We start from the raw sequence: 15,613 nt of genomic DNA, 5'->3' as shown, positions 1-15,613 counted from the left end.
AGGGGATATGTGAACTTATGGAAACCTTAATGCTCTTCCGACATCCAGCCAGCTTGCATGTCTCACGCATTGTATATTGGAAATCTTCGACAGTTACTGGGATGACTCTGGGGGCTGAATCTTATTAGTCCAGGAAGTTCATGTGGGAGCGGAGGGTTATTCTACTCACATGACAGATGCCAGCACCTACGTAGGTGCCGGTTATCCAAAGAGGTAACGGTTTCATAGTCCTTGGTAGCAGCAAATATGATATACTTTTTGATTGCTATATTCCTTGATGAAGGGTCGTATCTGTTTACATTCCATGTCCGCTCCTGTCATTGTGCGTGTCGCTTTGTCGGCTTTCGTGTTAATCCTTTCTGCTTTTGAAGGCATGCGATGTAGTCGGCTCGTGAGAAAGCGGCAACGGTGGCGTGATGGATAAAATATCAAGCCGAGTAAAGAGAGGAAGAGACTGAAAATAGAGCCCCGGACACTGTTAAGCCTGTAAAGGAACAGGAAAATGGATTTTAGAATCTGGAGATAGGCCATGACAAGACAAAGAACCTAACATTGTCATCTTTAGCTATTGATGGCCTTAAAAGCGGTTTTTAGGCGGGGAAGGTTTGCAGGGTTGGCACATAATTATCTAACGGAGGCGTACATAGACTCGCGTCTACACTCGGTCATGGAGGCGCCATTGCATGGGCTGTAGAAGCTATAGTTAGTTAACTGATTTAATACACAGCATTGACCTATCTTTTATTCGGTTACCCAAAGATAGGGCGAGCATGCTAGGATCAGGAGGACTTTGATTAACATTCTTTCAGTCAAGGCTACATTTTCTCTAGTCGTCAATCGAACCAAAACACTAAGGCAGCATTAAATTCAACAACCTCCTCTGTGAGTTCGACCACCAGACGTCCGGTATCTATGGCTACGTTAATTACAACTCTATCCGGTTACACCGCACTTCCTGGACATAGCTGGAAGAGACAAATAGAACATAAGGCGGACCCAATGGCACAAAGAGTAAGAGGGAGAACAAAAGGAAAAACGGAAATCCATGAATATACCCTTCACCCCACAAGCCGCCAAGAACACAATTCTACCGCCGATACCACATCCGCGTAACTTTGGTGTGCCGCATCTTCTTCTGCAACTGGAAAATACCATACAGGAATGCCTCAGGCGTTGGCGGACAACCTGGAATATAAACATCAACAGGAACAATTCGATCCACACCCCTAAGAACACTATAACTGTAATGATAGTATCCACCCCCATTCGCACAGCTACCCATGCTGATAACCCATTTGGGGTCCGGCATTTGATCATAGCACTGCCTGAGAGCGGGTGCCATTTTATTAGTGACTGTGCCAGCCACGACCATGACGTCGGATTGTCGAGGGGAAGCGCGGAAGATTATTCCGAGTCGATCTTGGTCGTAGCGGGGCATCGAGACTTGCATCATTTCAACGGCACAGCAGGCGAGGCCGAAGCTTAGCGGCCATAGGGAGCTTTGGCGTGCCCAGTTTACGAGTTGGTCGATGGTTGTCCTGTCGGGTTGTTCGTTAGGGGCTTGCTTGAGGTGATAGGAGTTGGTCGGTGGTCTTACAGAACGTGCTCTGCTTTGTTGGAGTGGGTGCCTTTAGTCGTGACGATTGACTTCGATCTAGGGAAGGCTTTCGCGAGAGCAGTTCGCGCTTCGTTGACTTTCGATTCGGTTGAGCTGTTGTGCCGACATGTCCCGAGAACAGTTGGGGTAGCCAGCGAGAGTAGAGGGGATGGTCTCTGAATGGTCCAGAATATATCTTTTGTATGTCAGTGTCGGTCGAGAGAGGTTATCAAGGGAGCAGGAATTGCTTGTCTGTATGTTCCTTACTCCGACTGGGGTTCAGAGCGTTCATCTTGATGGTCTTGGACATAGGGTTATCATTGACCTATTGGAAAAAGCTAAAAGCCGGGGAATAGTTTGGACAATGAGCGCTAGTAATTCTAAGAGGGTATACAGGAATGAATGGGAAGTAAACATAATGACAAGGGGATTGGGAGTATACCATCTTCTTGTCAAGTGGGTTTTCCCCTACTATGTGGGATATTCCCGACTAATCATTGCCACCGCGGAAACTGGACCTTGAATGGCCCCGTACTGCACCGTATCTGATAAGTCGATTGGCGTCGTAGGGCAAGCCCTGCAAATATAGGGATTATAAGTGAAAAGGTAGTCAAGAGAATAGGCGGCAATCTTTACCCTATACGGTGAAATTGGGACTCGGGACGGTGATGACAAAGCGCAGCTCACTTTCCCTTGCCCGATCATTTTTGATTGCGCAACCTAACTGACGACGACAAATCGATTTGAACTAAAAGATTAAAGAAAAGTGTCCAACGTAATGAGACAAAATTGAATTTTAGTTAAGGTGGCCATAGCGAATCCCCGACGATGCCTGCTTCCCGCCCGCGTCATGAATGCGGCAAATGCCACCAGCTTTATTCGACAAGCAGTCACCTGCGACGACACGAAGCAACACGTGAGACCCGACTTGCGACTGTATGTAATGGTATATAACTAATATGTCACTCAGATGTTTCGGGAGAGCATTTTATATGTCAGTTCTGCGAACGAAAGTTTGTACGAAGGTTCGTAGTGCCTTAAGCTTGATACCTGACGACTGAAGTCTGACGAAATGACGCCAAGGGACGTTCTTCGCCGTCATTTCCGATCCTGTAAGCGGATAGGTAGCAACCCGACTCCATCGAAAGGGAAAAAGGGTAGAAAGCGGAAGGCATGCGATGCGTGTGTCGAGAGTCGTACCCAGTGCGATGGAGAGCTTCCGTGCGAGACATGCCTTCAGAGAGGATTGAAGTGCACACTTAGCCGCAAGGGAGAGCAGAATGGGAAGGCCAGGCACAACCAGGATGAGCGGGAGAAACCAGAGGACTCAGATATCAATAGAATGCCAGTCCGCTTTCTCCTAAATTATACCAATCCAGCAAGCAGGAGATTATATGACGTTCAGCAGATGCTCGTGGGGTGCGACAAAGACCAAGGGAAATATGCATCGTTTGGGAAGGCCGAAATGTGCAATTTTGATAGCACCACAGAGCAGTGGATGGGGCTATTCTACCTATTTATTGACACCGCAGCGTTGGAGAAGTCAGACCATGATGAGTCCCTTATGTATGGGCTTGCGGACACTGTCGAGCTGAGCCACACGGTATCACGGATTCTAGGACTGATGAAGCACGCGCTCAAATCACAGTTCAACAACAAAGGGCAGTTTACTATGAAAGAGGCTGGAACGTTCTTCTCACCGACCAATATTACTTTATTTATCAAGGCCTTCTTTGAGCACTCATACAAAAACACACGCTTCATTCATAAAGCATCATTCAACGTTCATACAAGTTCAGCCCAGCTGCTATTGGCTATGGCTTTGATGGGTGCGATATGTGTATCATCGCAGGATGCATCCAGTGCAGAAGGGTACTCCGATGTAGCCGAGCATCTCATTTTCGATGGATCTGAATTCGGTCAGGTCCTTAATACAGACGACCCGTCCCTCACGAAAGCGAATATGGAAATTCTGCAGGCAGCAATGCTGATAGCTGTCATCCAGGAGTCGAGGGACGATGCCACCATCAAAAGGCGGATTCGAGTTCAGCGGTTCCCGGCTCTGGTTTGCGCTGCACGGACGCTAAGACTGACGCAGACTACCAACGACGCTGTCGGCGATACAGGGTCTTTTAAGCTGGACAGGTACTTTTATAAAGAGAGTCTTGTGAGGTTAGTCAGACAGGGATATCGAACGTACGAGCTACGACTAAATGTCTTTGTAGGGCCATGGCGTGGCTTTACCTTATGGACTCACATTTAGTCATATACTATCGAAACCCGCCACAATTTAAGGTTGCTGAAGCTTGCTTTGGCTTACCACAAGATGAGGAGCTTTACGATACAATGGATCCTTCCATATGGGTAAATGCGTCGCAAAATGCAACCAGTCACGCGCCTACCATCACTTTGAAGTCCGTTATACAGCGGTTGATGGAGAGAGACGATACGCGATTTGAGGAACTGCTCTCCCAACCATGCACATTATTTGGTCTGTTTCTAGTTCTAGGGAGTATGTTGCTTCACTAAAAGCTCACTCGCTATGCGTGTCGCTGATCCTCGAATGAGATAGGTCTACATTGCATGTTCTTCGACCTCCAAGCACTGGGCACCTGTGTTGATTTATCTGGTCCCTTTGGGTCCCTTGATGTTGCCTTGGATAGATGGAAGAAAATGTGGGATGTAACATATACAACAGCGAGGCCTAGTGATATGAGGCAGTCAGGGTTCATGGTGCACGCTCTCGAGCTTTGGTGGCTTGGAAAGAAGCTTATTCAGAAACCAAGCACGATATGTCTGGACAGCGCGCTCTCTGTGAACTCCACGAGCATCTTTCACCAGATGATCAGGGAATTAAAAGGTTTTCACCCATTACAATGAGAGAATATAGAGCGATCGTTGGTCCACATTGACATTGAAAAGCCTCTTTGTCTTCGGCCAACCTGAACGCCACTTTCTAGACCATGGAACAGCAAGGAAAACAAAGACAATGGTATAACCCGTCAGGCGCGATGCTGGCGTTCGAGAGTTCTTTAAGACGACTCATTATTTAAATATGTCCAAACATCGGAGCCTCTGTGCACGGCCTCATTCAAACAACTATCTGCCTTACTCAGAAAGCTAACTTTCTACACCTACCAGAGTTCAACCCGTCTGAAGGGGGACACCTCATCTCAACCTAGACTCCTCGTTCCCACATTTATTGAATACCCCCAAAGCAAAGATCGTCCGCGATGTCTGGGTCTCAGAACGAAACTGAGTACACAACAGATTCCTCCGTTACCACTGAACTTTTGAGGGGAGATAACACTCACCAGCTTGCCCTGGAAGCATACAAAGTACGGGAACTCACCTCATGTCTCGAATGCATGACTCGCGCTGAGCTCATGGAGGTTCTCCAGACAGTAGGAGACAATTACGTTGAAGTGCGTAAACTAGTCGAGTCTAAAGTATCAGAAAGGCTGGACAACAAGACAACAATGTATCGCTGCGAAATGAGCCCTGTAAAGGGGTTCAGGGGCTGTCTTCAAGCTGCTCGAAAAGCAATGGACGAGGCAGAGAGTCGCGTTCGATTCTTGCGCTTATGGACCAGCTTGCCAGACAGTGGCAATGATGACTTTACGAACATGGTTCAGCTCATCGCCGATCACTGTGGGGCGTTCGCGCACCCCAGAACGCGGGCTAACGGGCTTACAGTCCTGTGCGAGATGTGCTACATTCTCATGGATCTGGCTCGAGACGACTTTTGGGAGCAGGATCGAAGCAACTACGGCTGGGATGTCAGTCTTGAAAATGCGCTGTTGGAGGTAGTCACCGCGATGACACCGGCTGAGAGGCAGGCTGTGGTCCACGATCATGACTTGTGGTCTGCTTTGGTTTATGTATACCAGGAATCAGATCATAGGATATTCCGTGCCTTTAAAGATGTGATAGATGAGTTCCCGAATATGGACAGTTCTACTGGGGAGGATGATGGAGAGAACGACGAATTACGGTCGTTGTTCGAAGAGTCTGACCAAGATAGGGGACAGAACGAGGTCGACATGTCGGAGGCTGAATAGATTGTAAAGAGTTATTTTTCTGCTGCTCGTCAAGTTTCACGGACCAGAATGGCAAATATTTGAACCATAATCTGGAATATACCCTCATAGTCACGATTACATCAGAACTCTGTAAGAGTAGTAGTAGTGGTAGTAGTAGTAGTCAAGCTCCGCGCAACTAAATATAGTGTGGTTAATGATGGTTTGTTATAGTTCAATTCGATGGTTCAATCCTGGCTTTTGCTCTTGGAATTTGCTTTGCCGAAGATGTTCGTATTTGGTCACGTACAAGAGGGTAAGTCATTATAATCGCTCTCTACCATTCAACCAAGACCCCGTATGCTCTAGAAAGCCTTTACAATAACATCGCCAGACCTATTGTTATATAAGCCTAACATCCAGCACTGAATAGAGCCTGTTGCATCACGTTCTAGATACTGTTATCGAACCACGACAGCACATACCAACAAAACAGTGACATTGTAATTCAGCCGTGTATCCGGGGGATTCGCTAAGCTTTAACTTTCCTAATATTTAAAACAGAGTTATTCTAGGCCTACAAGTAGTAACCGTTTGCTGGTAATGAGCTCAAACCCTTGGTGGCGGCTGGGGCTTTCGCCGTCGGTTGAGCCGTTTCAAGGGATACTCATATTCGAAGCAGCTATTTAGCTGATACCCAATCTCACGGCTCTTTCCTTATGCAGGCAGTTGCAAGGCGAGTGGAACAGAGCGAATACTATGACGATTCGATATAGAATGGTTCTCTGAAATTCTAACAAGAGTAAACCGCTTTCGGGAACCGACCTGGTGACATCATGTTCTCTGTGTTGGTCCCAACTAATTGAATCGGCAAGTTCTCGCCCTAAAGGTTGTGTAATTGCGGACTATCAGCAGTACACCAGTAGGGTAGATGGACAGAATGTTCTAAGATCGACAGTTCATTATCATGCGGGTTGTCACCGTACAATCTCATGTCTAATTATATTGTCTGAGTAGCCGCAGAGCGAGAAATAATATATCGCGATATTCATAGGGTGTTTAATTCGTACTATACTGAGCCAAGAAGAAGGGCTTCACGACATAGCAAGGGCCACAATGTAAATATCGACTATATAGCAGTTTGAAAGTAGTTTCGCCTTTCATGGAATTCTTGGGTTGCGAAATATCTGAGGAACACAAGTTAAGCTATAGACCATGAAGCTAGAATCAACAAATCCAATCGGTTTTTTTTTCTGTTATATATGTCTGTTAAAGATAGGAGGTTTCGCATTGCGATATTTCAGAACTGCAACCGCAGTCTTGGTTCTGTGCAGGTTGAGCTGCATGAGGATGGTGATCGAAACAAAATGTCGCAACGAATGATTTTTGAAATCTGGATCCCTTTGCAGAAGAGCAGAACGCAGAAAAGGCTATACCGGTGGGTCACGTTAATGTTGTGGGGTGTTTTCGTATCTTTGTATCCCTGGTGCATCACTATTTTTTGAAGATCGGCTGAAGTCGACGAATCTCTCTGCCCTCCACATCGACATCGAAGCCCTCTAGGACGCATTGCTTTCCCTGCGGTACTTGTGGATGTTTATCGCCCCCAAAGCCTCCACTCGCGAAGTACTCATCGCCATTTGGCAAATGAAATCGAAGTGAGTCTACACATCCATGTTGGCTGGGGTCGGGGTGGTATACATCCAGCCAGTCGATTTGATTCTTGGCCGGGAAGATGAAGCTGTCGTGAAGGGTGCGAATGTCTGAAGATGGATCCGGTGTATACCCTGCTGCCTCATGTTCTTTCCCCCACCAGGCCTCAATGCCCCGTAGCACCGTATAACTCTTACCAGCAGCATCGAACTCCCCCGACCAGACATCTAGTCTGGTCAACGGCTTTCCAGGTCTGTCAATCCGTACCATAATGTAGAACGATTAAGTAAATGGAATTTGAATCTCACGGGGGTAGTATGGAATTGATCAGGTAATTCAAATGACTATCAAGGAGGACTTCGACGAAGAGGATCAGTTACCCTGTATTTATAGCGTCCCTTCCGGCCTTAAATATCAACCCCGGACCTATATCAACCTGTTTTGCATGTTGATGAAATCATGTGTACCCTGTTTTCATTCATTCGCCACTGATGTGTCTCGCATGGCTATGCTGGTTTTATAATATGTTGAGTCTAGAATCCGTGACTCACCTTACATGACATGGTCTAGTACGGTTGCAGTACCCATTATGGCGTCAAGAAGCTTTGCTACGTAGATGTACCAATGTTTCATCTTCAATATGTCTGGTATAGCTATTTGGCTGTTACCTACTGCGGGCACTTCAGCCGACATTTCCGGGGCATCAGTAAGTTTATGGGTTTCCAAAGTTAGTGGAGAACCTTAACTTCGATACATAGTATTTCTATAACAGAAGCAGGAGCAAAGAGACAAAACACGGTGCGGTCCATATTTCCCTTTATTCTGTCTGATCCCGGGGCAAAGGTACCAAGGGACTATCGGGCGCTGGATTGACTATGTGTTTTACAACGTCCTTCCATGTCCAGCTTCCTTCCACAATGACTTCACCGTCATCTGTCTTGCGGTCTTTGTATGATTTAGATGGCGCTTGGCCTTCCGTTTTAGACGTCAAAGGCTGGCCATCTTCCGCGGAAGCAGCTTCGCCCGTTGCTCTTATATTTTCGTCGCTGACTTTTCCATCTACCTCTTTGGTCGCCGCTTTAACCAGGAATTTAAACCTTTCCACCATCTCACCTAGGAACCCGTTTGTATTCTGCGCAGTACCAGATAGAGTACCTGCAACCCAAAGCATCATTTGCAGGGAGACCCGCCCTGTTGACTTTCATGGTATCTGAATCCAATACCTTGTGGGATAGGAGTAGACCTCGGCAGAACCCTTTTGAAACGCGAACCGAACCCGAACCTAGCCCATTAAGGGTTTTGGGTTCCAAACTATAATCTATACCCCACGTAGGGTACCTTTCTAAAGTCATTTAAATCCATTTTTGCATAGGATATGCAGTCTAGTCCCTGGTCAGCTTATCGATAAGAGCAAAACTAGCGTGGAACTAAATCTAGCTTACAGACAAAACTTTGGATTTTTAGATAGAAGCGGGTTCCCCGCTAAACCCGATCAACTCTACTGTTTCTGGCCACGAAATATTGGCTTGCATCCGTCGCTAGTGTCTGACATTGCAGGCCTTGTGTGTGGTGAAATTACGGATACGATCAGAGATATCGCCAAGCTATGCGGCCTGAGTAGAACACTCCAGGCACGACTGGATGCTCTTTCGGCCCTGTGCACAATTGGGACGTTCATTTGTATTTCTATTAAAAGTAAGGTGGGGCATGATGTACAGATACTATTCGACTTTCCCCCTTGTCTTGAGGAGTCAACGATAGAGATCCTTTCCACCATGTCTGAGGAGGAGAGAGGAGCGATTCGAGAAGATGAGTCGAGTGAACGAACATTATGGCCAGAGTTGGTTGAGCCTAAAGATATGACCTTGCAGCACAAACGTCTTCATAAATTAGGTGACGTGCTGGCTTTAATTGATCCGCAACGAGAGGGAAACGATGGCCGTGATTAATATGCAGAGGAGAACCCCGATGACGTTGACATACAGGACTACAACAATCCTGCAGATCGGCCATGGCTGATAGACAGCCCAGTTTGGAAATCATCATGTATTCCAAGCCTGGGAATAATCGAACATAAGCCCGGCCAAATACTGCGTCTCCAATGGGGATAGCAAACCTGATGATAAGCGATACCATGTTAATTCTTTCCACCTAGTAGGTCAAGTATAGACTTATCAATGTTCCTCGGTCATCAAGTAAGAGTTATTTTCCGTGGCCAATATGAGCGCAATAAATCTCGAAGTGAATGGGTGCATAAGTCCTCGCGCAGACAAATAAATCCGTTATGGAGCCTTTGCCAAGATTACTGTAGCAAAATATATACTTAGACTGCCACTAATGAACCTTCGATTGCGCTATTAAAATCTGAAAAGTGTACAGAGATGGTATCCAAGCCAGCCGCACCGGTTCACGAGGCTGCGATGGTTCCTAACTTCACCGGGCTCATGATCGTCTGCTACTTTGGGCTTGATTCGGTTGTGACGCAACTACTAGACGATGATAGGTGTGACTTAGACTTCGCTGATGATAAGCATGAACGATCAGCGCTTTCCTGGACTGCAGAGAGGGGCTCTATTTACGGACCTCAGCCGAGCAAATATTTACCAGGCATGCTATCAGCTGGTCATACAGCAACCGTCAGGAAGTGCACCGATGACAGGATAACCCAGCACTGAAGCTATAATTACTGGTTCGGCATACTATTGCGTTGGCAGAAACTTGGGCCTGGGGATTTGCCGATATATATACTGTGGAGTAGCACACCACACAGAGCTGGACAATTGCCAGTATTCAGTACTACACACTGAATCGAGTTATCGGACATATTCAAAGAGCGATTGATCACCACCATCCCCTACAACTAAGGCCCAAGAAATACAAACTAATCCAAGTGTGGATCAAAGATATCAAATCCACGGTGACGATGATTACGAACCATGAAGCCGATTGCCGCAGCCGGCAAGGCGCGCCCCACACGTGCCCTTGACTGGACATCAACCATACAGAAAATGCAACCTAATTCAACATGCTGTTCCTCCTACATGTTATTTACTTTGTATCGACAATCGGACAGTGATACCTAGATTTCACAACAAAGAAAGTAACAGCTACACGCAATGCAGGCAAAATGACCCCTCAAAGCCCCAGGTGGATCACCACAGCTGGACGATTACTTAAGCGTGGACCCGCACGACCAGAAAGCAAAAGATACAACCAACATCACTCCAGCCCCAAACAACTCCATCTAAATCCAATCTTCCATTCCCCAACCATGCCCACCGACCCAGTAAAGCTGCTACAAACCGACCATGACGGGACACCGCCACCCCGTCCGGATTCCCAAGTCGACCAAGCCATCGCCGTCAAGTACTGGAGCGACAAACCCGCAACAGTGAACGGCATGCTTGGCGGCTACGCCCAAGTCTCACGGACAGATCTACGCGGATCCCGAAACTTTCTCGCAAAGGCTCGTCGATTAGTTCCCGGGTGTCCTGCGACGGGGAAACTCAAGCGCGGTGTAGACTGCGGGGCTGGGATCGGCCGCGTGATTAATGATTTTCTTGGCCAGGAGTGCGAGGTCGTTGATGCCGTTGAGCCGGTCGAGAAGTTTTCCCGGGTGTTGAGTGAGAGGCGATTGACGAGGCATTGTGCGCTAGGGGAGGTGCTGACTATCGGGATTGAGAATTGGGTCCCTGGGGTTAAGATGTATGATCTTATCTGGGCGCAGTGGAGTGTGCCCTATTTGACGGATGTGCAATTGGTTGAGTACTTGGTGCGGTGTCGGGGTGCTCTGACGGATGTTGGGATTATGGTTATTAAAGAGAATATCTCTGAGGAGCCAGAGGGGGATATCTACGATGAGTCAGAGAGCAGTGTGACAAGGACTGATGAGAAGCTGAGAAAGCTATTTAAAGAAGCTGGAATGCAGCTGATCTTGTCAGAAGTACAATCGGGCTTTCCTCGACAATTGAGGCTTTTACCTGTCAGGTCTTATGCGTTACGACCGAGGAGCTAGATCCGCCGGATTACGGAGTCGAATCTCTTGAAGTGCAATTATCCTTATTTTTGTATGACTGTGACTATCGAATTATTATGTCGTTGTCAATTTGGAGGTTATAACTTAGCTATTTGCGAATTCGGCATATATTAACAATGATAGCCATTGGGATCAATGGCCCGAGTAAAAATGAGCAATTTCGGCTTATATGCACCCAAATAAACCAAACGCCATCCCAAGTAGACATGTACAGCTATGCAATAAAAAAAAAAAAGGAAAGACGGACAATTATGCCAGCATGTTCCCACTCGACCCAGAAAGCAATCAAGCGCTTGGTCAAGGGCTGGTTCGTAGAATATATCAAGGCATCAACAATGTAAACAACACCGTCAACATAGATGCATATCATTATTACCCACCATTCATCACCGTCCCATCCTCAGAAACGCCCACCGATCTCAGTCAGCCCACACAAAGCCCTAGACACTAGGTACTCCAGCTGTCTAGGCAGAGGTTTAGAGTACCGCTCGACTTCCTTTCCATCCTTATATAAGATCAGTGTAGGACGTTCCACTTTCGCATAATCGGAAATATGCTTTTGATCGCCCACGTCGACTTCATAGAATGCCACTGTGTCACTGTATGCATAGGAAGCAAAGTCATCGTAGGCGACATCAGTATCCGACAAGCGACGCCGGGAGTCACGGAAATTGAAGACAGCGTAGTTAGCCCCGCTCACTACGTCGTGATACGTGTTCAAGCTAGTTCCCAGTCAGTCTCATGCACAGCGCATCAATAATATTAGTTGAGTTTCCCTTACTCGGTAATCTTGACAGATCCCATTGTCCCTGCGAATTATGATGAGCGTGGCTAGATTGAAAGATACTCGGTTTGGGGCTTTGGGGGGATGGTCCAGTTGTAGAGTGTGTTAGTCTTGTAAGCAAGGCCTGGACACTCTTTAAATAGTTTATTCTATTTTGGAGCACAAGCGCCACCATCAAGATAGACGCAAGTATTATGGTATGATCAGGAAGTGTGGGTATAATAAGCTTAATTCCTCCTACTAGCGTGAAAAAGAGCACTTCGGGTGAGTTGCGAATGTTGGGTCTTGGTTCTGGCCTGACGTGATTGGGATAATGAATCATGATACCCAGTCTTTACCTAATTCAGACCATAGTAGAAGCCATTCCTACACTATAGAATCTCACATATAAGTCAGAACAAGAACTCATCCCTCCTCAATCCTCCAAACCAAATCAACTGTTAGGGTGTGTAGTCAATACGTCGGACCTGTATAGACCCTGATCACCTCACTCCCCGGTATTAATACGATTGTACCCGCTTTTCCCCGTGTATGAGTGGATGATAATCTCTGGAAATAGACTCCACCGAAAGTCTGGAACCCGTCATTACAAAGTGGTGTTATCTCATTCTGACGAACGACGCTGTCAACTTCATGTCTCGTTACACTCGATGACGAAGCCATTTGCTAACTTCGGTAAGTAACAATGCTTCCTACTGCTGGTTCGAAGAAAAATTACAGAACGATGGGTTGTCTATAACGAAAGGGTCTTAGGTATTCTTGGCTGAAGCATTGATTGGCGGCTCGATTGTTTGGTTTTTTTTTTTTGTATCCCGGAGTGGGTTACGGCCGTGGCCTCATCCAGATTTCCATTCAAAGTAGCCTGTAGGCGTCGGGTTCCTTTCCCTGAGTTGGAAGGCCGATGTTGGCAATTAGGCTCTAGGCTGGATATTGTTTGAATGGGATATATTTGGGGTCTAATGGCATGGTTGATCTGGGCCCTTTTATCACTTTTGATTTTTATGGTTGACGTAAAGACATGAAAGTTTTGCGTTGTATTACGTCAGATATTAATTATTGCCTCTTTTCTATAATAGAAACATTTTTGCCTCCATTCTTGGGCCTCCGAGGCAGAAGAGGCGAGAACACCGCCAAGACATGTCTATTCTTCATTAGCTAACCAAAGGCAGTATTTGGAGTATCGGCTGAGAGTCACCGAATTTACTGCCGACGAAACCGTTGACCGGTTAGAACACTCGAAAGGCTATGAACCGAGCTCAACCTAGCTAATTTAAACAGTTCAAGTGGTTCGAGTGCACTAAACCAGTTCAAGCAGAATATCATATTATACGCTGTAATTCGTCGGTTCACTCAATGACTCGAGCAGATCTAAAATATTTTATCTAACACCTTTACAATATTCTCTACCCAGTCTTTAACCAAAGCTTTATAATGATGTTGTGAACTGCCATGCATATTTCAACTCCTCCATTTAGTCGTTTAGTGGTCTCGTCTACCTAGAACTACTTAAACTGACTTGAACCGGTTGATTTTCGGGATCGAATGGTGTAAATTCAGCCCCAGAAATCGTACATGTAGGGCATTCTTATCCGGTTCCGTATGTAAAATAGACGTAGTCTGAATGCGATACACGGGATCCCCTAATCTAGTGCCTTTGACAAGCCCTTTACCCTACGTAGTAGATACTCCGTTGTACTCAATACCTGGGCAACTTGAATTACCCTAAGTAAACTGATAGAAGTGCTTCGAAACAATTACAAAATTGACCAGCTAGGAATTGTGTTAAAGAGAGTAAACCTTTGAATTAGTACAGAACACAGAACCGGGGTATATGGGATCCCACGCTAGTTGCCAAGAGTGTAGTTGTTCCATAATACAGTAGAGACTATTGTAAAGGTATATATTAGAAGACCGAAGGTAGGGTAATACGCAGTATGATTGTGCACTGCATTTTACCAACTACAGCCAACGAGTCAAATGAGCAACTGGAACTTGTTGAGGTTATGAAAAATGCCATTTTGTATGGATAGAGAGGCGTGCATCTCCTTTACCGGTTATGTTGACCACAGCGAGAAAGACACAAGCTTATAAGTGTAAATACACAGTTATGAGCTGTGGAGGTCTTGTGAAATAAACCCCTCACCCGGCAGTCATGATAAGCAATCGATATGGCTCCAATCTGCTTGGATGTGAACCACCCACTCTTTTCATCATCTCGCTTTCATATCTGGATTAAGGTTCGCACGACGCTCTGCTAGAGATGTACTTGTATATGCCAGGACGTTCTGCAAAATCCCCGTCAAAAGTTCTGCGAGACATATTACAACTACCATGCAGGTATTCCATCCAAGGCTCATTCGCACAGTTGCACAACAAGGTAAGCTCACTATCAAGACCTGGAATCCATGTGGTTGAACTTTCTTGACGAATATAGCAATCGCGATCTTAGCTATCCCGACAAAGAAAAACTTATAGCATTCTCTGCCATAGCAAGTAAGATGGGCCAGGCGATGAACGATGTCTACACCGCTGGTCATTTCTGAAAGACGCTTCCACATACCCTCACCTGGATGGTGGAAGATGGTAGCAGCGCAGCCCACAGAATAAAAAGAATCCCAGGTGAGACCTGTGAGGAAGGGCGCGAGAAAAAGAACAAAACTCCCACGTGAAGTTGGGCTTCCATTGATGGACCCGTGGTTGGGGGATTTCACATATATTTGCAAGATCCCACTGCGATTGCAGAGCTGAGGTCATATGGATTAACCCTACTCGACGACAGTCATCCATACGGGGCAGTAGCCTACGCGAGCCTCAGTATCGAAGCCTTCTGAGCAGAGATCGAACTGGCAACAAACCAGTTTAATTATCCTAGCGTTGGCGCACGTTTTGACGTATTAGATGAAATGCCGATGAAGGGACATTGCATGTTGTTGGTAGCATTGATACATTTTAATCTAGGGGGCGAAGAGCGTGTTGAGGGACTGATGCTGAGAAGGAAGGGAACAGCTGGGGAAGAGAAGTACACCAGAATAGGAGTTTTCCACCTCAGGCTAGATGAGAACAGTACCTTGGCCAACATTTTCGAACAAGAGAAAAGAACAATCACTTTAATATAGCGAAACTGCAGCCTACCTGGAACTGTCGATAATTTTCTCATCCTATTCATTTGGACATTTTTGTTTTGAAGAACTCAAATACAAAGACATACATAGAAAGTATGATGAATCCCAGAATTGCTCAAGTCCTCACTACTCCATGTTGCAAATCGATTGGACATGATAAAGATAAGAATTATGAGATTAAATTTCATGATTATTGCGACTCCTTTTGCCCTGCTTCGAAGACCGCCAATGCAGGAATAAAGTCACCACGTCAAAGTACTCTCAAGTTTCCACTACAGGTGCTACAGTTTCACAGAGTGATGCCGAACCCTTTAAGTGCCACAAGGTGGACTGCCATTTGAACAATTCCAGTCTTACCCCCTCATGATCTTTCCATTTCTTTGTCATGACTGGTCTTTAGTT

The 15,613-nt window shown here is 46.1% G+C and overlaps 6 protein-coding genes across 6 annotated transcripts; 3 read left to right on the top strand and 3 right to left on the bottom strand.

Annotated features, from left to right (window-relative positions):
- Window positions 1-1,087: 1,087 nt before the first annotated feature.
- BDV38DRAFT_268567 (NuoB/complex I 20 kDa subunit family protein) lies at window positions 1,088-1,889 on the bottom strand (the record flags this gene model as incomplete). Its single annotated transcript, XM_032056797.1, has 3 exons — window positions 1,088-1,538; window positions 1,598-1,793; window positions 1,865-1,889. The coding sequence occupies 3 exons, from the start codon at window positions 1,887-1,889 to the stop codon at window positions 1,088-1,090; spliced, it is 672 nt and encodes a 223-aa protein (XP_031917377.1).
- Window positions 1,890-2,669: 780 nt separating this feature from the next.
- Window positions 2,670-4,477, top strand: BDV38DRAFT_296828 (Zn(II)2Cys6 transcription factor; the record flags this gene model as incomplete). The annotated part of the gene is made up of 3 exons (XM_032063010.1): window positions 2,670-3,769; window positions 3,823-4,109; window positions 4,170-4,477. The coding sequence occupies 3 exons, from the start codon at window positions 2,670-2,672 to the stop codon at window positions 4,475-4,477; spliced, it is 1,695 nt and encodes a 564-aa protein (XP_031917376.1).
- A 353-nt stretch (window positions 4,478-4,830) lies between these two features.
- Window positions 4,831-5,658, top strand: BDV38DRAFT_296827 (uncharacterized protein; the record flags this gene model as incomplete). Its single annotated transcript, XM_032063009.1, has 1 exon — window positions 4,831-5,658. One exon carries the CDS (start codon window positions 4,831-4,833, stop codon window positions 5,656-5,658), a length of 828 nt encoding a protein of 275 aa, XP_031917375.1.
- Window positions 5,659-6,696: 1,038 nt separating this feature from the next.
- On the bottom strand, window positions 6,697-7,656 carry BDV38DRAFT_237684 (uncharacterized protein). The gene has a single exon (XM_032053613.1). It carries the CDS (start codon window positions 7,537-7,539, stop codon window positions 7,111-7,113), a length of 429 nt encoding a protein of 142 aa, XP_031917374.1. The 5' UTR covers window positions 7,540-7,656; the 3' UTR covers window positions 6,697-7,110.
- Window positions 7,657-10,540: 2,884 nt separating this feature from the next.
- Window positions 10,541-11,284, top strand: BDV38DRAFT_268564 (alpha-N-methyltransferase NTM1; the record flags this gene model as incomplete). The annotated part of the gene is made up of 1 exon (XM_032056796.1): window positions 10,541-11,284. One exon carries the CDS (start codon window positions 10,541-10,543, stop codon window positions 11,282-11,284), a length of 744 nt encoding a protein of 247 aa, XP_031917373.1.
- Window positions 11,285-11,363: 79 nt separating this feature from the next.
- On the bottom strand, window positions 11,364-12,260 carry BDV38DRAFT_237682 (thioredoxin family protein). Its single transcript, XM_032053612.1, has 2 exons — window positions 12,087-12,260; window positions 11,364-12,027 (listed from the first exon to the last, which is right to left on the bottom strand). The coding sequence occupies exons 1-2, from the start codon at window positions 12,107-12,109 to the stop codon at window positions 11,706-11,708; spliced, it is 345 nt and encodes a 114-aa protein (XP_031917372.1). The 5' UTR covers window positions 12,110-12,260; the 3' UTR covers window positions 11,364-11,705.
- Window positions 12,261-15,613: the final 3,353 nt, after the last annotated feature.

This window comes from Aspergillus pseudotamarii, assembly GCF_009193445.1.
Source record: "Aspergillus pseudotamarii strain CBS 117625 unplaced genomic scaffold BDV38scaffold_8, whole genome shotgun sequence".
Classification (NCBI taxonomy): Eukaryota; Fungi; Ascomycota; class Eurotiomycetes; order Eurotiales; family Aspergillaceae; genus Aspergillus; species Aspergillus pseudotamarii.
Note: the sequence above shows the minus strand (reverse complement) of the source record. Positions and strands in the feature narration are given on the sequence as shown.